Source organism: Oryzias latipes, chromosome 10 (assembly GCF_002234675.1).
Source record: "Oryzias latipes chromosome 10, ASM223467v1".
Lineage (NCBI taxonomy): Eukaryota > Metazoa > Chordata > Actinopteri > Beloniformes > Adrianichthyidae > Oryzias > Oryzias latipes.
In genome coordinates, this window is record NC_019868.2 from 30,552,909 (window position 1) to 30,574,074 (window position 21,166).

A 21,166-nucleotide genomic window follows, 5' to 3' on the forward strand; every position below is an offset into this window, starting at 1 on the left:
TAGACCCGTCTGCGTTTCTGCGCAAATGGACCGGTCTGCGTTTCTGCGCAGCTGGACCCGTCTGCGTTTCTGCGCAGCTGGACCCATCTACATTTCTGGACCCGTCTGCGTTTCTGCGCAGATGGACCCGTCTGCGTTTCTGCGCAGATGGACCCATCTGCGTTTCTGCGCAGATTGACTCGTCTGCGTTTCTGCGCAGATGGACCCGTCTGCGTTTCTGCGCAGATGTTTCTGCGCACTGACAGCTGAGGGACGGCCTCGTGATTCCTAAGAAAAGAGGACGGACAGCCTTCATGCAAACACAGATCAAAGGTTTTCCAGCTGAAACTCAGACCTGTGGAGGTTCTAGTGGCCCGTGGCCGGCTTCATCTGATTTTGGTGACACACAGAACTCACAAAGCTGCAGAAAAATGTTTATTTACAAAAATCCCTGAAGAATCACAGAAACTTGTGTCAGCGGCACATATGCTAACAACTGTCCTGGTGTCCCTCTGGGCTCCAGAGAACCGCTCTTCTGTCCTCAGTACACCTTGGACCTGCACAAGAACATCGAGGGTCAAAGACTTCCCGGCTCTCAGAACCGGCCTGCGGGCTCAGGGTACCTGGAGAAGGAAGATAAGGCGATGAATCCCAGCAGGAACTCCAGGCCGTAGAAGCAGAGCAGGACGGCGCAGAGCAGGAACTCCAGCCGCAGAACGAAGGTCTGCAGCAGCAGGTAGTAGACGGCGAGCGCCGCACAAGAGACCAGGATGAAGAGCGACAGGCAGGAGGTCAGGGAGCGCTCACACAGGTTCCCCTTCCAGCCTGAATCGACACAGGGGGACAGCGTCAGCGCCTGCAGCCGGCCTTGAGAACCAGCACAGAGCCTGAGCGGCTGAACGCTTCGCCGCAGGTTTGAGTCTGATGTTTCCAGGCAGCAAACGTCTGCAGAGATGCTTTAACCCCTTCATGCCCACTGGTGCAAGGAAGAACCACTCCTCCTCAAACCGACTTTCATTTAGCCTCAACTTGAAAGCAAAAACACAACTGATCATTTTTTCATAGCTGGATATAAATTCTGGCGTGGGGGGGGGGGGGGGGGGTCATGTCACTTCCACAGACAGAACCCTGGAACCCAGGAGGAGAACCCTCCACCTCCGTCTGGGAGGCCGTCCAGGTGAAGAGTGAGAACGCTCTCTCCTCATTGGACCACCGCTCAGACGGGCGTGGAGAGGTTCTGCACCGAAGGTTCCGCTTCAACAGAACCTTCAGAGGCGGAGCTCCGAACACAACGATGAAGGTCACACATTCACACACGGAACCAAGCTTCTTCCTGCTTTGATCTCCAGCATCATCATCGTTTACACATCCCAGCATGCCTTTCATGCTCTGAAGTCCTTTTTAAATCTGAAAACCACATTCTTGGTCTTTCTGACACTTCCATGCTAGCATAGAACCGTGATTGTTCTGACGTTAGCTCATCCAGCACCAATGTCAGGCCCGTCTGCATCCTCTTCATCCTGCATGTTCCATCTTTGTTCTCCAGAACCTCTCAGCCGCACTTGCGGTTCTGGAGAAAGCAAAGCAGATGTTTGTGTTTGGCGTCACCGTAAAAGATGCGCAGAGCCTCCAGAGCGAGGAAGAGGAGCAGCAGGACCACATCCAGGACCAGATTGTCAGACGGGTACGGCAGCAGGATCCCTGCAGCGACACCAGCAGCAACCGTCAGACGCTCCTCCATGACGTCCAGCAGAGGAACAGAGGACAGGCTGGAGGTTCTACGACACCTTCGGCTTCATTCTCAGGTGAAGCCGTGGTGAACCTGCAGGGGGGCGGGGCCACACACCTTTGTAGATGAACATGAGGATCTCCGCCAGGTAGAAAGCGGCAAAGTACCAGCTGTTCAGGTAGAGCAGCACCTGCAGAGGCGTGGAGGACAGCTGAGGAGGCGTGGTCAAGGACAACTGCGGCTGGTGGACAGGCCCCGCCCCCTCTGACAGCAGAAGGATACGATTGGTCGGCTCCCTGCAGACGCGGTGAGACAAAAATGTTGTCAAACTGAGAGTGAAACTGAACGTGAGGCTTAAGAAGCGTTTAGGAGACGTGACGGTTGTTGGACCGGATTATCTTTAGCTTTAGACGGTGGTTTAAGAACGTTTCAGAGGTAAACACCGAGTGGGAATGTTTTTAGCCGCTAACCGGAAATCAACGGCGGACCGGAAGTGTTTCCGTCCGTCTCTGATAGCTGCAGAAAAATGACGGGGAAAGACGGCCTGCGGTTTTTGCGCCGTTCTTTCTGCGACGATGATAAGAAAACACTCACCAGGCGCCATGTTTGAGCCGCTGTGGTCGCTATGGAAACGGCTCTTCTTCCCTGGACAGCGTCAGGCGGGGCTCCGTGCTGCCCCCTGCTGGTCAGGATGAGCAAACAGAAGACACTAATATTTGAAACAATTTCACATTATTTTATTAATGGATGTTCTTCAGTTTCACCACTGAATCACTCTAAATACATAATTAGTCGATGTTACCTTTTATCATCAATGGTCTGAAATCACGTGACATGCGGGTTTCTGTTGCTGTTTCCTGTTGGACCCTCAGAGACCTCATTTAAAGAAAATAACTGTTCTTTCTGCGACATCAACATAGAAACACTTGATCATCTGTTTATTAAATGTATAAATACTAACAGGTTTTGGGAGGATTTCTTTTGGTGGTTCTCTTCAAATTTTCTTATTTCTATTTGGTTACAAAACACATTGTATTACACATTGTATTATTTGGAGTCGTTTCTGGTGATAACTTATTTAGTTTGGCATTTAATACTTTATTAATTTTTGGGAAATTTTTCATCTATAAAAGGCAGATTTTTACAAATCAAATCATTATTCAATACATTTCATAAAGAGATCTGTTTATATTTTAAATGCAATAAAACTGTCAATTTTCATTGAAGATCACATGTTAAATGACAATCCCTAGTTCTCTGAACTACGGTTCTAATGTTATTTATTTATTTGTCTTGTATCTTACTCTTTTTTTCTTTTGTTATGTCTTTCTATTGTAGTTACATGAATGTGTAATCCTTTGAAGTTGAATTAAAAAACCCACAGTGACTCCAGGAGGAGGAGGAACCTTCACAATCTGGTTCTGATGTCATCCGCTCTGCCCAGCACACAACTACAATACCCAGCTTGCCATCGCAGCGCTCTGATTGGTCGAAGGCGCGCCAGGGTTTACGTGGCACTGCTGCGGACGCGCAGACTCCGTCTGAGCTCGGTGGTTCCGGCTGGAAGACGGTTCGGTCCGGATCAGCATGCAGCCGTGCGTGTTGGCGCTCCTGCTGCTCGCGCTCTTCTGCAGCCGCGCGCCCGCGCTCTACTTCCACATCGGAGAGCTCGAGAAGAAATGTTTCATCGAGGAGATCCCGGACGAGACCATGATCATCGGTGAGCGGCTAAGCTAGCTGCCGCGCGGCTAACGCTCACAAAGTTCCGGTTCGCCGTCAAAAAGTTTCCCAACGCCGCCAGAAGTAGTTAGTGAACCGTTTGATGAACGGAGACGTTGGCGAACACCTCGTAGTAGAAGTTGGTGAGGATGTAGGATCGGTCTTTTACCGGGGAACGGAGGACGGTTTAAGCTAACTTCATCCTATCAGCACGCGGATAACAAACCAAACCGCCTGAAGAATCCAGCCCGTTCCCCGAACCTAGACCAGGAACCCAAGCGGTTCTCCTGGAGAATGGGCAGGCAGCTCCTCCAGGAGGAACCAGCAGGTGGAGGTCCGGACCAGAGTTGATGATGGTTCGTTCTGAAGGAGCTGTCTGGGACCGGTCGCTCCCTGAGGTTCCTGCAGAACCGGGAAAGCGGGTCCAACGGTCCTGACCAGCGCGTCCAAGGACCGGAAGTGCTGCGTTCAGCCGGATGTTGTCACTGACTGTGGGGCGCTTGTGTTTGTGTGCAGGAAACTACCGCACGCAGCTGTACGACAAGCAGAAGGAGGAGTACCTGCCGGCCAGCCCGGGTCTGGGCATGTTTGTGGAGGTCAAGGATCCTGACGAGAAGGTAAGCGCCGGAGGAGGTCCTCCTGACACGTTAGTGCCGTGATGCTCACTTTGAGGAAGGTCTCTTCGTTAGATGGTCTCTGTAACCACGGCAACCGCGTCCTGACCTCCGTAAACATCCAGAGGAGGACTTGGAGCTGCTGCTGTTAGTCTTCTGTGGAGGTTTTGGTGGAGTGGACTCTAAGCTCCTCCCTCGCCTGCAGGTGATCCTGTCTCGGCAGTACGGCTCGGAGGGACGCTTCACCTTCACGTCGCACACGCCCGGAGAGCACCAGATCTGCCTGCACTCCAACTCCTCCAAGTTCTCCCTGTTTGTGGGAGGAACGCTGGTGAGGAGGCGGTCGGCGTAAGCTCCGCCCCTTTACCTTCACACCCACGGCTTTAACCGCCGTCTGTTTGCCGCAGAGAGTTCACCTGGACATCCAGGTGGGCGAACACGCAAACAACTACGCCGAGATCGCCGCCAAGGACAAGCTGACGGAGCTGCAGCTGAGGGTCCGGCAGCTGGTGGAGCAGGTGGACCAGATCCAGAAGGAGCAGAACTACCAGAGGGTGAGTGAAGCCCAGCAGAGCAGAACCCGCAGGAAGCAGATGCTCCGTCTGAGTCCAGACATCTGATTTGAGGTTTCACAGCAGAACTCCAGCTGAGCGCCCCCTGCTGTCCGTTTGCTTTCAGTACCGCGAGGAGCGTTTCCGCCAGACCAGCGAGAGCACCAACCAGCGCGTCCTGTGGTGGTCCATCGTCCAGACCCTCATCCTGGTGGCCATCGGCATCTGGCAGATGAGACACCTGAAGAGCTTCTTTGAGGCCAAGAAGCTGGTCTAGGTCTGGAGGGGGCGGGGTCAGACGCTCTGCAGAAAGTCTGTCCTCCTGTCTGAAGAGCCTCTGCTTGGTCCAGCAGGGTCCTGCCAGTTTGTTACTGAGCACGCGAGATTTCCCAGGAAGTGAAGCGACGGCGGCTTTACTGGAAGCACAAAAACTGTTCCTCTGCAGACATCACAGCTTTGATTTCTGCAGAAGAAAACCTTCATTTGGTGAATCTTTTTGGGTTTTGGACTTTGGTTTCTATTTGTGAGAGGATGGATTAAAGTTGATTTCTATCAAACGAAGCTGTTCAATGCTGTTATTCCAGGTTCACATGAACTTGAAGATCCGCCGCCCGCCGTGGTCGGTGGAGGTTTTGTTGCTGTTTGTGTGAAGGCTGCACGCCACATTGCTCTGAACACGCTCCCAATAAAGGTTTGGGTGTTTTGAATGTTGCTGAAGTCGGTCTCCACTTTGATCTGAAGTGACAGCAGCACCAGAGGGACCGACGGCAAACCCGCCTTGGTCCTGAGGCGGGTCCAAATCAAAGACAGAAACCTTCACTTCTGAGAAAAGGGGATGAAAACGTTTCACATCATTTCCACAGCAAGAAGGCCCCCGGTTCAAGTCCGGCTGGGGGGACGTGAGAAACGACATGAATGGGGACCTTTCTGTGTGGAGTTTGTATGTTCTCCTTGTGCATGCGTGGGTCCAAAAACATGCTGCATAGGTTGAATGGTAACTCTAAATTGTCCCTAGGAGAGTGAATGGATGTGTGATTGTGGACATTCTACCCTTCAACAGACTGGCGACCTGTCCAGGGCGTCCCCTGCCTTCGTCCACATGTGGTCGGGATAGGCTCCAGCAGCCCCGTGACCCCGAAAGGGAAAAACGGAATAGAAAATGGATGAATGTCTGTGTCGACTCTGAATGTTTCTACTTTCTGTGATTCCATTAAATGTTCATCAAATCATTCAGAATGGTCAAGAAGCCAAATATTCAATAGAAAAAAATAGGCAAAGTGATTCCTATAAATAATGTTCATATCTAAAATGTAGTGAATTAACATTTTAGATGGTGTATCTAGTCACGTACGATTCAAAACGGCCACTTTTCATATTTCAGTTCCTCTAAAATAAGAAAGCTGGAATGAAAAACAGAGAATGGGGACAAATATTCGTCGTTTTCTTCAGCAACATTTCTGAACAAAAGAAACGTTCAGTGTAAATAAGATAAATGAAGGAGGTTTAGGTGACTGTTCTGTTTTCTGCAAATCTTCATTTTCAGAGATGCTCCTCCATCTTCTAACTTTGATAATTGTTGTAAATAAAGTTTTTTCAAACTGTTTTCCCGCTGGGTTTCTGTGCACCAGAACCTGATGAGAATCTGCACAATTTCCATCTAATTTCATGTCTATTCTGAGCAGAACCGAACCTTCTGACGGCTCATTTATCCAGGAGGAGGACCGGAACCATCGAGTCTGTGTGGCTGTTTCCTGTCGGACCCACATAGACGTGGGACCGCATTTCCTGACGTTTGTCTGCGTCTAAATCCCGTTAACGTTGTTTTAATTTTGTTTTTGGTTCCGGGACGTGAATATTTGTTAAATTCAAACATTATTCGGCTGATTCTGAAAGACTCTGGACCGGAACATGAACTAAACCCGAAACGCGCGAGGACCCGGAGCCGCGGCGCGTGAGAACCGCTACGTGTCCAGCCTCAGCTTGCGGCCGACGGCCCGGTCCGGTTCCGTGAGTGAAAGCTCTGAGATCCAGAATGGAGGCCGGTTCGATTCCCATCGTGACGCAGAGATGAGGAAAAGGGAGGCCAGGGAAGCTCCGAACCAAAGCCGCCCGCCGTGAAGAGCTCCAGAACCGAGCCTGAAGCAGCCGAACCGGACTTTGAAGATGATGTATTCATCAAGGAGGAAGCCCGTGTTGTACTTCAAAGAGGAACGAAGGTGGGGGGTGGGGTGGGGGGGTTCTGTTGGGATGGTGGAACCGCACGAGCCCAGAAGTTCTACTGGGCTCAGAATTGTTAACCAGAACTTCCAGACTCTCACATCTCATTTAAACGCGTCAGATCTCAGTAATCTGATTACTCTCAGTACTCACCGCGATGATGATGCTCGTGCTGCGTTCAGGGAGGCTCGTATTTTTATTCAATCAAACTTTTATTTCAGACTCAGATGTGGTCCATAGGAAGAAAAAATAAACAAAAAATAAAAACATAAGATACAAATACATAACTTATTCTAGAGTCAGAACCGAATAATCAGAAAGTAAAACCCAAAAAAACAAGAACAGGATAAAAAATCACAATCCAACACAAATGATCCAGATGGTTTTCATTCCTCATCTTCAAAGAACGTAGAGAATTGATGGAATGTGTTAAATAATGGTTTGATTTCCCAAATGTTCAGATTCAATCATTTAAATCGTTTATCAACAGAAACCACTGCAGATAATAAAAATGTGATTTTTATAATTAAATGAGAAAAACAAACTTTGAGAAGCACCAACAAAACATTTTAACATAAATACATAAAAAACAAATGATCAAGTGTTCCTATTGAAAACAACAGATCTTTCCTTTAAACGCCACGTTTCTTTACATAAACGGCTTAAATCCTTGAAATGCTTTAACAAACTGACATCTGAACACTTTAGGACGATTCAATTCGATTCAATTCAATTTTATTTGTATAGCCCAAAATCACAACAACAGTCGTCTCGATGGGCTTCTAAGTCAAACATGAACTCAAAAGGATCACGAATACAAAGAGTTCAATAGAAAAATACTAAAATGAACTAACAAACTGACTAAGCTATACTGGCATCCCTGCCCTTAGACCCCCCTTCGCGGTAAGGAAAAACTCCTAAACAAAAAGGATTCCGGAAAAATGAAGAAACCTCAGGGGGGGGCACATGAAGGAGGGATCCTCCCCCAGGACGGACAGGCGATTTACCAGAAATCTTAGAGAAGAATTAACTTATCTAAATCTACAACTACATATATAAAGTCCAGCAGACGAGCTTCATCCAGCCGTGGTTGTGGGGACAGTCAAAGGCGCGAGTCGAGCCGGAGACAGGAACCACAGCCAGGTGTAGGAGCAGGAGCAGAGACGAGGTACTCGGTCAGGTACAGAGCAGAGACGAGCCAGAGATGAGCCAGAGGCAGGATCCACAGCCAGGTGTAGGAGCAGGAGCAGAGACGAGGTACTCGGTCAGGAACTGGAGCACGGATGAACCAACTGGAGTCTGGAAGCACTCCCACTCCCCAGGAGGGGAGAGGAAAAGAGGGACAATACATGAATCACTGCACCAAACAGAGGCATGGAGAACTAAATGATAAATTATGATCAAGAATAGAGGAGAGGGTTACCAGAAATGTTCTGAATGAAGCCATTGATCCTCAAACTACAGAGATGGAAGCTGAACTTCAGAACCAGACTGGATCACATCGTTTCCATCATCACTCATAATGAGCCATAATGACCAAATACTGTTATTGATCCATTATTGGGTTGTTCCTGCATAACATCTGCCCACAGCTCCAGTTCAGTCATAACAGCACATTTTCTGCAGTCAAATGAAACCAAATGTTCGTTTGAATCAAACTCTGTGGCTTTACGTCCTGAATTATTCTTCCTTTTCTGTTTTTCTAGATGAAGTAGAACTTTGTCTGCTTTATTGTTTTCCTGGAAATGTTCTGATAAATGAATGAATCCTGGAAACATTTTAGTGAGGAACAGTAGAAATGGGATAAGTTCATGTCCTCCGTGGTTTTGGTAAAGTGAGACATTCCAGGTCAGTCCGGACAGGAATCGCTGAGGATGCTGCATGTGAAGCTGGACAGTCTGTGGTTCTGGTTTGACCCTTGCGGGCCTCCGTCCTTTTCTCCAGGCGATGCACCGTCTACAAGCTGTTCGGCCTGTGCATGCTGCTGCTGCTCGCCTCTCTGCTCTGGCTGCAGCTCAGCTGTTCTGCCGACCCGTCCTCGCCGCCGCAGCACGACACGCGCGCCCCGCAGGAGCAGCCGGCGCTGCGGCCCTGCCCCGCGGCCCCCCCGGCAGAGGAAGATCCCTCCTGGGGTCCCCATAAGATGGCGCTGGTGGTGCCGTTCAGGGAGCGCTTCGAGGAGCTGCTGGTGTTCGTTCCCTTCTTGCACGCCTTCCTGAACAAAAAGAAGATTCGCCACAAGATCCTCGTCATCAACCAGGTGGACCACTACAGGTGAGGGCGGGGCTCCGGCGCTCCCTGAGGCCAGATCCACGCCTTGGCCAGAAAACGAACGTTTGTGTTTCAGGTTTAACCGAGCATCGCTCATCAACGTGGGATACCTGGAGAGCGGCAACGACACCGACTACCTGGCCATGCACGACGTGGACCTGCTGCCCCTCAACGAGGCCCTGGACTACGGCTTCCCCGAGGACGGGCCCTTCCACGTGGCCTCGCCGGAGCTCCACCCCCTCTACCACTACAAGACCTACGTGGGAGGAATCCTGCTGCTCACCAAGAAGCACTACCGCATGGTAAGAGCTGCAGACGCTGGAGACATCTCTGCTTCCTGTCTGCATTTCTGCAGCTTCCTGTCTGCATTTCTGCAGCTTCCTGTCTGCATTTCTGCAGCGTCCTGTCTGCTTCCTGTCTGCATTTCTGCAGCTTCCTGTCTGCATTTCTGCAGCTTCCTGTCTGCATTTCTGCAGCTTCCTGTCTGCATTTCTGCAGCTTCCTGTCTGCATTTCTGCAGCTTCCTGTCTGCATTTCTGCAGCGTCCTGTCTGCATTTCTGCAGCGTCCTGTCTGCTTCCTGTCTGCATTTCTGCAGCTTCCTGTCTGCATTTCTGCAGCTTCCTGTCTGCATTTCTGCAGCTTCCTGTCTGCATTTCTGCAGCTTCCTGTCTGCATTTCTGCAGCGTCCTGTCTGCATTTCTGCAGCGTCCTGTCTGCATTTCTGCAGCGTCCTGTCTGCTTCCTGTCTGCATTTCTGCAGCTTCCTGTCTGCATTTCTGCAGCTTCCTGTCTGCATTTCTGCAGCTTCCTGTCTGCATTTCTGCAGCTTCCTGTCTGCATTTCTGCAGCTTCCTGTCTGCATTTCTGCAGCTTCCTGTCTGCATTTCTGCAGCTTCCTGTCTGCTTCCATCCAGAAAGCAGCCAAACTTCTGCAAATTGTTCAGGAAAACTGAAAGATGAAGGACGGTTCTTCATCTTCTCTTCTGGCTCCTCATCGGTTGAGTGAGGCGGGGTGGGGGGGCCTGCTCACTGAAGGCCTGCAGTGTCTTCAGCTCTCCATGGGGTGGAGCTGTTGGACCTCTGCAGAGTCAGCAGAAGACGGCAGCAGTCTGAACACCGTCAGCTTCATCAGGATGGAGTGGGTTTAAACCACTCAGAGGAGAGCGCGCCTGTGGCTTTTTGCTTGCACACTCACGTGCACAGCCACGTGCACAGCCACGTGCAGGTTTCTGAACTCGGTGAAGTTCCTGTCTGAATGCTCCTGATGTCGGGACGCTGCAGTCTGAGGAGCAGCTGAGGTGTTTGGACCTCCCGGTTTGGGTTTGTGGATCTCTGGACCTACTGGGCGGTTTCTGCTGTCTTTGGGGAGGATCCTTTCTCAGAACTTCTGTGTGCTGGTTTTGGTTCTGTTCTTGGTTCTGTGAATCAGACCTTCTCCTCCTGCTTCCCTGCAGTGTAACGGGATGTCCAACCGGTTCTGGGGCTGGGGTCGCGAGGATGACGAGTTCTACAGGCGGCTGAGGAAGGCGGAGCTCCAGGTAAAGGGAAGGGGGGGCTGCTCTCAGGTCATCCAGACCCACCCGGGCTGAATGTGGTTTCTTCCACAGCTGTACCGGCCCAGCGGCATCACCACGGGGTCCAAAACCTTCCTCCACCTCCACGACCCCGCCTGGAGGAAGAGGGACCAGAAGAGGGTGGCGTCCCAGAAGCAGGTTCTGTTTGAAGTTCTCCTTTGGTTCCTGTGGGCTTGATGTCTGTGACTGGACCGCAGAGCCCCGGCCCCCTCCCTGAACCGTCTCTGTGCCCCCCCCCTAGGAGCAGTTCAAGGTGGACCTGGAGGGGGGGCTGACCAACCTCAGGTACGCGGTGGAGTCCCGGCAGGAGCTGACCATCGGCGGCGCGCCCTGCACCGTCATCAGCACCAAGCTGGAGTGCGACCAGAGCCAGACGCCGTGGTGCCTGCTGGGCTAGAGCTCTGTCGTCACGGCGACGGTAACGGCGTCCAGCCGCTGACCCTTACTTCCACTGAACTGATGAAGGCGGCGGGGGGATCAGAGTCGGGGCTCCTTTAGAACGTTTGACGGCGTTTTCCAGACCAGAGTGAACTTTGTGTCCCGCTCTCTGCGGTTCAGTGGCGCTGAGCGGAGCGGGCGTCTCAGCAGGTGACCCCGACTCAAACACCTGCAGCTGGACTCTGCAAACGCAGCCCTGCACGCCAAAATAAAGACGTCCAGTTTTCCGTTGTCGTCTTGTCTTCCTTCCTTCAGCTCCATGAAGATGCAGACAAGACTCCGCCCCCTCCATGAAGGAACCCCGGGTTCTCTGGACTCTGCCTCTGTGCAGGTCTCAGAACCTGTGCAGGTCTCAGAACCTGTGCAGGTGTCAGAACCTGTGCAGGTCTCAGAACCTGTGCAGGTGTCAGAACCTGTGCAGGTGTCAGAACCTGTGCAGGTGTCAGAACCTGTGCAGGTGTCAGAACCCTGCGGTCAGAACTAGAACAGGACGTCAGCAGAAAGTCATAGTTCTTCCAGGTATCTGTCATTGACGTTCCTCTGAGCTCCTCAGCGTTTCCCGCCTGGTTCTGCAGACGTCTGGACCGGGCCGGGCTCTGTGACCACGAAGCCTCGGTGAACCTGCAGATGGTTCCGTGGCGGGTTCCCGTCCTGTCTGAGAAGAAGCTGCAGACTTCTGGAAAAGACCGGTTTCTGGAAGGACAAAAACACGCCAAACGTGGCGTCCGTCCACCAACAGATGGCCGGGCTCTGGCGCGTCTGGCACGCTCTGATTGGCTGCTGCTGGAAGCTCCGGCCTGACAGACACTCGTGGTTCACGAGCCTCTGAGCAGAGCGTGTGACAGCCCCCGGGATTCAAACCCGTTGCTCATGGAGGGCAGGAGGAGATTCTGCTGACCCGGGCCTTCCCCTGTTTTTGTTTTTTGAGAAGCAAAGAAGGAATTTTAGACCAAACAATGGTCCGGCGGGACCCCGGTATAGAGGATCACGAGTCTGTCACGGGTTTGAACCCCGTGTCCAAACACCTGTTTTAGGCTGTAATACTGAGCATGATCACATGAGGGCGCCGTGCTCCTGCCTATAACATCCATTCATGACCTCTGACCCTGAAGCTGGAAAACAGAGGCCCACCACACCACACTGGACTACAGCACCAGAACACTGAAAGGCCACACCGGTTTAGACCCGGGGGGCCCAAATCCAGGCCTGCAGGCCCGGCCTCCTGCTGGTTCTGGAGAACCAGCAGGAGGCCGGCTGCTGATCACCTGGATCAGGTGAGTTTAGCCAAAAAGGAGCTTCAGGTTGGTTGTAAAGGACGCCGGCCCTCCAGGCCTGGATTCTGACGGACAGATGCTGTTCAAACAGCTCACCGCGGGGGGGTCAGGAGGAACCATGGCTATGGGTTCAGGGCGGGGGGGGTCTGGGACCTGTGGCAGCCGGACGCTCCTCATGGATGATAAAGTTCATGATCATCTGTAGAAACGTCCTCTGCTCCAGACCCCAAAGAACCTCCTGGTACAAAATGACAGCAGGTTGATGGACAGTCTAAAGCGTGACTCCGCCCACCTTAAAAGGGCGTCGCCGTTACCGGACCTTAGAATGTCAGAAGTTTGGTGAGTCCATACTGCCTTGGCTGGAGTTAAAGAAACTGGCGTCCAGGATCACATAACATCCTCTCTGATGACCTTTGACCTGCGGTTGATGGGATGAAGCCGCCTGAAAACCAGAAACTGTTCTTGACTGACTTTATCCAACTCTTTCTCTTGATGACTGTATTATCCGCTTTCTTTGGTGCATTGCCATGGCAACACTCTTGTGTCTGACCTCCTTCTGCATCTCATGAAGGAGTCTTGCTTTTAAATGAGAAGCTTCCTGTTCGGGGGGGCAGTCACACCTAAATGTGCTCAGTGGGGTTCAGACCTGCTCCTGTGATGACTGTCAGCCTCTACAGTACACGTCTGACTGGCTCCGCCCCCTCTTACCTAGGAAAGCATGCGTGCCGCTGGCGGTGCGGCTTTATGACATTTCTGGAATAGCTGGGCTGCAGGTGGAAACACGCCGCTCCTCCACGCCGTGCAGCTAATCGCTCACCTCCTGCAGCAATTTGTCCTCCACAGCAGCTCATAGATCACCTTTACGGAGATGACTGTCTGCCCACGGCGCCTCCAACGCTGAGTGACAGCTGCCCAGAAGCTGAGGCCCGAGAGCCCCCCAGGGGGTCCCCTGGAACATTTCAGCTTTGGTTTCTCAGCAGGACTCCAGGCCCAAATGTTTGAGGCGATTCTTTGATCCTGAGGTCTGCGCAGACCTCAGGATCAGCGCAGACGTCTGCGCAGATGTTTCAGGAGTTTAGTCATGAAAGAGCTTCACGTCCTTCATGGAAACACCGGCTGCTGTCTGAACGAAGAGGCTTCCACTCCAACATTAACTGATCCAGGAGGCTGTGGTGCAAATGTTTCTCTTCAAAGGCCTGAAAAAACGGGTTTGAGGAGAAATTCCACTCTCACTGCACCGCTAAAGTTAAAGCTAACCATCTTTCAGGCTAAAGCTCTTATGGGGGCAGCTGTGTGGCGGCCTGACAGCGTCTGGGTTGGTTTCTTCTGACAGTTTCTAGAGAAATCCAGAACTTTCTAAACTTATGAGACAGAAGGGACCGGGTCGGTTCCATCCAGTTCTTTTCTTAGTCAGTAAACCGGACGGCCATTGGACACACCAAGAGATCACCTTTGACCGGAAGGAGACGCGTCAAGAACTTCCAGCCTAATACTTCCTGCAGCCAAACTGAGTGAACTTTCACCTTATGGGCGGCCGTGGAGCAGCGGTTGACCTCTGATTGCAGGTTCGATACCTGCCTTGCTCTCCCATGTGTTGAAGTGTCCTTGGGCAGGACACTGAACCCCTCCTTGCCTCTAGAAAGCGCTACATAAGTATACGCCTTTTACCGTTTATGGGTCCTTGTTGACAGATTATTATACCATGTTTTAATCCCACCCTCTGTTTAGGAGGCTCCTCCCCTTTACATGTAGGGACCATCTCCAGCTACAGAAAACAATTATAACTCTACGATTCCAGCTAATTCTGACGCGCAGCTTTGCACTGATGTGCAGCACTTTACTATGACCAGATTCCAACCAGGATGCCCACTCTGCGTAAGGTTAGCGTCAGAATCAGCTGTCTATGCTGAAGCTGCTGTAATGACAAATGTAGAGGCTAAAGGGTCACTTTAGCTGGACGATGACCTGGAAGTACTTTTCATGAAGCAGGTTTCTCTCTCAGCTTCTCAGCATGTTTGGGATGGAGCGTCTGAGTGGTTGGCGTGCTGTCACCAGCCTCCGCCTTCATTTTTCTACAGTAAAGAACGCCATTAGTGTTGGAGAACTTCCTGTCATCAGACGACAGGATGACGGACAGCCAGCTGAGATGAAGAACACGGAGGGAATGTCCTCCGGCGGCGTCGGTGTCATAACCCAAGCAGAGACACGACCAGACGCTGAAGCGCTCCGTCTTTACTGAATCCCCGTCACGGGGTGTGTTTTCTCGTGGCCGCCTCGCTCTTCTTCTGCGTGTCCAGAGGGAAGTTCTGCTCCGACAGACGAGTCCGGCTGAGCGCCGTTTCGGACTCCATTATAAAGTAGCACCTCATCTATTGGCGTGAAGCCGGCAGCGGGGACGATGTGTCTCTGCACGACCTCCGCCGACGCCTCTGCTCCATGTAAATGGCCTCCACCGCTGCTGGCTACAGACAGACGCCTCCTCGTGTGGTAGGCGCCGCCGGGGACGCGCCCACAAACGTCCACCCGACTCTGCAGGAGCAGAAACAGCCTGACACCAATTCCTCGGGTCTCCTGCTCTGAAAAGATCTCTGCAGAGGTCCTGAATGATCTGCCTTTACAAACCCAGTCTGATTAATCCTATCCTTGGATCCCAGGGTTGCTGGAGCCTATCCCAACCACTACTGGGTAAAGACGGGGCTCACCCTGGATTAAGTGAAGGTTCACACTCCAGAAAGGTCAGAAGGAGAACTTTAAAAACTTTTTACTCAAACAAAAATCCAGTGATTTCTAGTCAGATACCGGGAGTCTGAAATGCTGCTTCCTCACCTGTGGAGGAGGGTCACCTGGGTCACCCAGACGTTTCTGGACGTCAGCGTTCCGCCTGAGAAGAACACGTCTCCTGAAGGCCGAGGAAGTGTGAGTCTGCCATCCTTTATCTCAGCTCGCATAGATGTTTTTTTCATAGAACGGTTCCATAACAACCAGCTGCTGCTGCCAGAACCACACATGTTCTTCACAAATTCCCGCGTTTGAACACGCTACTCTCAATCAGAAGATCAGGATTCATCCAAATGAGAGATCAGAGAGTGATCCTGGGAGAGTCGGATGATCCCGATAGGGATTACCAGGATTATCGGAGCCTGACAATTAGCACGTACGTGGAGGTATCGCGTTCCTGTCGGCGCCGTCCTTTGATCTGCTGATGTTACCTGCTCCACCGGTTCACAGGATGTTTATTCCACGTCCCAGGTGTTGACAGGTGTCCGGAGAGGGGGGGTCTGGTGTGTGAGCGGGTGCTGGTGATAGACACTGCTTTTGTCTTCAGGTGTGTTGCTCGGGAACATTCATGCATTTCTTCTCAGTCAAGTGTATTCATCCAGGTGAGTCCGCTCTGTGGCCTCAGGGGCTTCCTGTAGCGGCGTAGGTTTCCACCCCCCAGGAGCGGAGACCCCCCCAGAGTCCAGTGGATCTGTCCATGAGTCCCTGAGTCCTCCGTCTACCGACTGCTGCAGTTCTGTAAATGACAAACAGACGCCAGGGACGATCTTAAATGGGGGGGGGGACTGGAACCCAAACAGGAAGTGGCCTCCAGTCGGTCAGGGACCGTCTGCCAGCATCACTTTCTTCCCTCAGAAACATCTAATGCACTCCCCCCAAGAGCCGGGTGGCGTGAGACCTGCACACTGAAGTACATCCAGGTGAGTGACAACCATCAGCTTTGGATTTGAAATGGTTTATTTCAAACAAAGCCAGAGTAATGCACAAACAATAGAATCTGAGTTTTACCAACAAAGACGTATCAAACATAGAACAGTTATCATCAACTCCTAGATGGGTTTAAAGGGCGTGGAAAGAGGGGGACTTCTGTAACCCCGCCCCTGTTCTACCGTCTCATGACGAGTTCTCGTTACCTGCCTCATAACGTCTGTCATACGTCACGGATCAATAAATCACACGACAGACGTGAAGGACTTCATGGTTATGGAAACACAAAAGAAATGCTCAAAGTCTGAAAAATAAAAAAATGTGCAGATTCTTTGTCATTAGAAAAATCAGGGACGACTTTTTAGAAACCAAGTGAGGTGATTAGAGATCAATCACTTTAACGAGTTCCACCAGCCCCCCCCCCCCTCAAAGACCTTCATTTCATTTCTGATGAAGAAGAGTTGACTGAAGGATGAAGAGGTTCTGAACATGTGACACATGTTTGCCCCCCCCACACCAGAGTTACTTCCAGTCTTTCCTGTTGTTGCCCCGCCCCCTCCTCACATAAATAAAGGGTCGTCACTGTCTGACAGCTCTTCCCACCTCCAACACTCAGCCTGGGGGGCAGTTACGGCTACTTAGGTGGTAACACACTGACCTGGACCCACAGGTGTTTTCCCAAAGAGGTCTGGATCAGATAAGGATGGACTCCGCCTCCTCTCTCCCACCTCCCACGTTCAGACTTCTGCCCCCTCCACCCAGACGAGCCTCAGATGCCCTAACAGCCCCCCTCCCCGGGCCCAAAATGACATGAAGACACCTGCAGGGCAGCAGAAATGCTGCAGAGATGCATAAGCACGGCCATGACGGGGGCTTCATTGCGGCTGCGTTTACAAATGTTTTTCAGCAGCAGGAGGGTTAAAGTTCACCGCCTCTCTGCGGGTTTTTGTTCTGCCTCAGACCCCTCCAGAGGCGGGAACGCGTTTGGTGTCAGACGCTGAAGCGGCTCAGAGCAGAACCTCATTCTGTGGATGAGGCTCTGAAACGGCTCTGCTGACACAGCCACGGCGCCCATCGCCACGCCACGTGCGAGGAATGCCAAGGACACGCCGGTTACAAAACCGCCGGGCACACCTGTGCTGTCAGCCTGCCGGGGGGGCGGGGTGACTCAGCTCGGGTTGGGACACGCCTCTGCATGAAGACATTCAGATGTTGGATCTGATACTTTAGTGGGGCAGTTTCCGGAAAGCATCAGCAGAAAACCATCCTCACTCCTGCTTCACCAACCCCCCCCACCCCCTCCCCATGTCGGGCTTATGCAGCACGACAGAAACGTTGACACCACCCAAAGTTGGGATCTGAAGACAGATTTCTGGTATCAGGGCGAAGCAACCAGGTCCTCAGAGTTCAAGCTTTGCTCCTCTTTAGCCGTCATGGAATCAACCGGAAGGTCACCGTAGTAGCTCCGCCCACATCTCAGGGTCTGTCATGGAGAGGATCAAAGTTCTGATCAAGTTAAACTGAATTTGGGGGGGGTTACAGAAGAAAGACCCGCCCTTAGGACGTCCTCGTTTAGTGGAAGCTGGACGTCCAACTCCAGCTTGACGTGTCTTCAAACTTACAGATTTGTCACGGTGGGGTAGTGGTCTTCCAGGCCTGGGGTCACAAGTGTTACCAAAATGTGCCCTGAGCCCATACCATTCCCTCCCCCCGCCATGCTGAGACCCTCCTTACACGTGGTGGCGTTCTGCAGCCCGTCCTCCTCTCAGCACAGGAAGTGATGTGCCAGCTGTCAGTCATCCGCCGTATGGAATGTAAACACCGGCGGCGTTCGGCTCGTTGGTCCTGGACTCGAACCAGCAGGCTATGAGTGAGAACAGATCCCAGTGGCTCCGCCTCTGCCTTCCAGCCCGTCACTCATCTGGACGGAGGAATTTTAATTGTGGGTTCAGTTCCACTTATGGTGTAATTTATTTCTGACGACGTGTTGACTCCTTAATCTGAGAAAACCAAAGCGGCTGATTGTTTTTTCTTTTCTTCATAACTTTAAACAGGAAGTAAAAATATCATTTTATTTTGAAAAGACAAAACGTTTCCACACTTTGAATTGCCGAACCACTTTTAGTATTCAGTAAAGACGCCACAGATGACGGTCAGTCAGTCTGAGTCTGCCCTCGATCACAGCGTCCACAGAGATGCCTGGATTCCCCCGGTACCAGAACAGGAACCGCAGGTCCAAACTCTTTTTCAGGATTTTTTTCTTTTCTGGACTTTTGCTTTGATTTCTAAAACGTGACGTTGTTTTTTTCATGATTTGTTTTGCTTTTTTAACTGTCGCTGTGATCGTTCCTATGTTTCTGCATTAAGGGGTGTGGTTTGACCTTCAGGGCCACCGTCCACACATAAGCCTGAGTGATCGCAGGGGAAAAACCTGCACTCCAAAGGAAAGCTGGTTTTGTCAGCAGAGGGGCCCTTGGGTTTGGTGAAGTCAACGTGAGCGTGACCTAAAGGGCTCCATCAAACGGCTATAGAGTTACACGGCTGTCAGCCCATCAGGGTCTCCCGCTCACGCACAGCTGCAAACACCTGAGTGTTTCAGGAAGCATTTAGCCGTCTGAATACAGGCGTTTAGAGGATTAACAGCTCTGGAGTGAGGAAAGAAACTCGGTCACCCTTCAGCGCCTCTCCCCACAAATCACTGTCACGCCGATCTCCCAGCACTCACACGGCTCAGCCTGATGCTGCTCCATGGCTGACAGGAACCACGGCCCGACAGGCTTACCTCACACACCTGACCAGGCTTTACTGAGGACGGAGGGAATCAGGACGCAAACGGACATCATGATGGAATATTTACATGAAGACGGAACAGCTGCTGCTTTACTGAACACAGATGAACACGGAGAAAACGGTTCTACTGCTTCTACATTCTGATGTCAGAGAGCCTTTTTCTCTGCATGTCTGTCATCAGAACATCAATGTTGGATGGAGTTCTTGTTGTTCTGCACAAATGGACTCTGTTCCCAGCGTCTGACACCTCCTCACAACAAATGTTACATGTCCGTCACACGGTGAGGAAGTGTGTCTGCACGGTTCTGTTGTGTGTCTGTTGTTTGTGTGGGTCTGTTGTGCAGCATCATAGGTGGATCAGTGACTCGTCCTGCCTGGAGGACCAAAGGACAGCAGAAGAAGTTGGCGTGTGACTTGTTGCCTTGTCGCTCTGTGCTCCATGAACGACGGCTGCAGTACCGTCAGGGGCCAGTGGGGGCGCACGTGTTCCTGCGTTTCTTTCCCTGTCATTGTTTGGACAATGTTCACATTGGGACAAAAGTGTGTGCGTGCGTGCGTGCGTGTGTGTGTACGCATGTGTGTGTGTGTGCACGCATGTGTGTGTGTGTGCACGCATGTGTGTGGGGGGGGGGCAGATGTGTGAAGGTGAGGCTCTTGGTCGTTGCAGGTGAGAAAATCTAATCAGGAATTAAAAGAGCCGACACTTTACAAAATACAGGATAATTACAGAGATGATTATACCGAGTCTCCATGCAGAGTCCACAACACACACACACACGTGCACTCACATGAACACACACACATGCACACACTCAGATGAAAGTACACAACAACTTCCAGCTCAGATGAGCTTTGAAAATTCAAACACTTAAAAATTCTCCTCCTTCCTCATGTCCTCCTCCTCCTCTTCATCCTCCTCCCTCATGTCCTCCTCCTCATCTTCATCCTCCTCCCTCATGTCCTCCTCCTCCTCTTCATCCTCATGTCCTCTTTCTCCTCTTCATCCTCCTCCCTCATGTCCTCCTCCTCCTCTTCATCCTCATGTCCTCCTCCTCCTCTTCATCCTCCTCTCTTATGTCCTCCTCCTCCTCTTCATCCTCCTCCCTCATGTCCTCCTCCTCCTCTTCATCCTCATGTCCTCCTCCTCATCTTCATCCTCCTCCCTCATGTCCTCCTCCTCCTCTTCATCCTCATGTCCTCCTCCTCATCTTCATCCTCCTCCCTCATGTCCTCCTCCTCCTCTTCATCCTCATGTCCTCTTTCTCCTCTTCATCCTCCTCCCTCATGTCCTCCTCCTCCTCTTCATCCTCATGTCCTCCTCCTCCTCTTCATCCTCCTCCTCCCTCATGTCCTCCTCCTCCTCTTCATCCTCATGTCCTCCTCCTCCTCTTCATCCTCCTCTCTTTTCCTCCTCTCATGTCCTCCTCCTCCTCTTCATCCTCCTCCCTCATGTCCTCCTCCTCCTCTTCATCCTCATGTCCTCCTCCTCATCTTCATCCTCCTCCCTCATGTCCTCCTCCTCCTCTTCATCCTCATGTCCTCTTTCTCCTCTTCATCCTCCTCCCTCATGTCCTCCTCCTCCTCTTCATCCTCATGTCCTCCTCCTCCTCTTCATCCTCCTCCCTCATGTCCTCCTCCTCCTCTTCATCCTCATGTCCTCCTCCTCCTCTTCATCCTCCTCTCTTATGTCCTCCTCCTCCTCTTCATCCTCATGTCCTCCTCCTCCTCTTCATCCTCCTCTCTTATGTCCTCCTCCTCCTCTTCATCCTCCTCTCTTATGTCCTCCTCCTCCTCTTCATCCTCATGTCCTCCTCCTCCTCTTCATCCTCCTCCCTCATGTCCTCCTCCTCCTCTTCATCCTCATGTCCTCCTCCTCCTCTTCATCCTCCTCCCTCATGTCCTCCTCCTCCTCTTCATCCTCCTCCCTCATGTCCTCCTCCTCCTCTTCATCCTCATGTCCTCCTCCTCCTCTTCATCCTCATGTCCTCCTCCTCCTCTTCATCCTCCTCTCTTATGTCCTCCTCCTCCTCTTCATCCTCATGTCCTCCTCCTCCTCTTCATCCTCCTCTCTTATGTCCTCCTCCTCCTCTTCATCCTCCTCTCTTATGTCCTCCTCCTCCTCTTCATCCTCATGTCCTCCTCCTCCTCTTCATCCTCCTCTCTTATGTCCTCCTCCTCCTCTTCATCCTCCTCTCTTATGTCCTCCTCCTCCTCTTCATCCTCATGTCCTCCTCCTCCTCTTCATCCTCCTCTCTTATGTCCTCCTCCTCCTCTTCATCCTCCTCTCTTATGTCCTCCTCCTC

General features: G+C 51.7%; 3 protein-coding genes across 7 annotated transcripts; 2 read left to right on the plus strand and 1 right to left on the minus strand.

Annotated features, from left to right (window-relative positions):
- Positions 1-400: 400 nt before the first annotated feature.
- LOC101173074 (transmembrane protein 216) lies at positions 401-3,062 on the minus strand. Of its 4 annotated transcripts, none has more exons than XM_020706839.2 (7): positions 2,511-3,060; positions 2,303-2,387; positions 1,991-2,004; positions 1,826-1,919; positions 1,588-1,680; positions 603-804; positions 401-536 (listed from the first exon to the last, which is right to left on the minus strand). In XM_020706839.2, the coding sequence occupies exons 2-7, from the start codon at positions 2,310-2,312 to the stop codon at positions 521-523; spliced, it is 429 nt and encodes a 142-aa protein (XP_020562498.1). In that variant the 5' UTR covers positions 2,313-2,387; positions 2,511-3,060; the 3' UTR covers positions 401-520. The 4 variants fall into 4 exon arrangements, with proteins under 4 accessions (XP_020562498.1, XP_020562497.1, XP_004073732.1 ...); XM_020706838.2 differs by having other exon boundaries at positions 2,303-2,390; XM_004073684.4 differs by having other exon boundaries at positions 2,303-3,060.
- A 95-nt stretch (positions 3,063-3,157) lies between these two features.
- LOC101173315 (transmembrane emp24 domain-containing protein 9) lies at positions 3,158-5,299 on the plus strand. Its single transcript, XM_011480598.3, has 5 exons — positions 3,158-3,428; positions 3,944-4,044; positions 4,247-4,372; positions 4,449-4,595; positions 4,720-5,299. The coding sequence occupies exons 1-5, from the start codon at positions 3,296-3,298 to the stop codon at positions 4,867-4,869; spliced, it is 657 nt and encodes a 218-aa protein (XP_011478900.1). The 5' UTR covers positions 3,158-3,295; the 3' UTR covers positions 4,870-5,299.
- A 1,031-nt stretch (positions 5,300-6,330) lies between these two features.
- Positions 6,331-11,321, plus strand: b4galt7 (beta-1,4-galactosyltransferase 7). 2 transcript variants are annotated; one of them, XM_023958946.1, is made up of 6 exons: positions 6,331-6,808; positions 8,754-9,083; positions 9,157-9,382; positions 10,537-10,620; positions 10,690-10,794; positions 10,898-11,321. In XM_023958946.1, exons 1-6 carry the CDS (start codon positions 6,756-6,758, stop codon positions 11,051-11,053), a joined length of 954 nt encoding a protein of 317 aa, XP_023814714.1. In that variant the 5' UTR covers positions 6,331-6,755; the 3' UTR covers positions 11,054-11,321. The 2 variants fall into 2 exon arrangements, with proteins under 2 accessions (XP_023814714.1, NP_001098251.1); NM_001104781.1 differs by having other exon boundaries at positions 6,745-7,013; positions 8,962-9,083; positions 10,898-11,078.
- Positions 11,322-21,166: the final 9,845 nt, after the last annotated feature.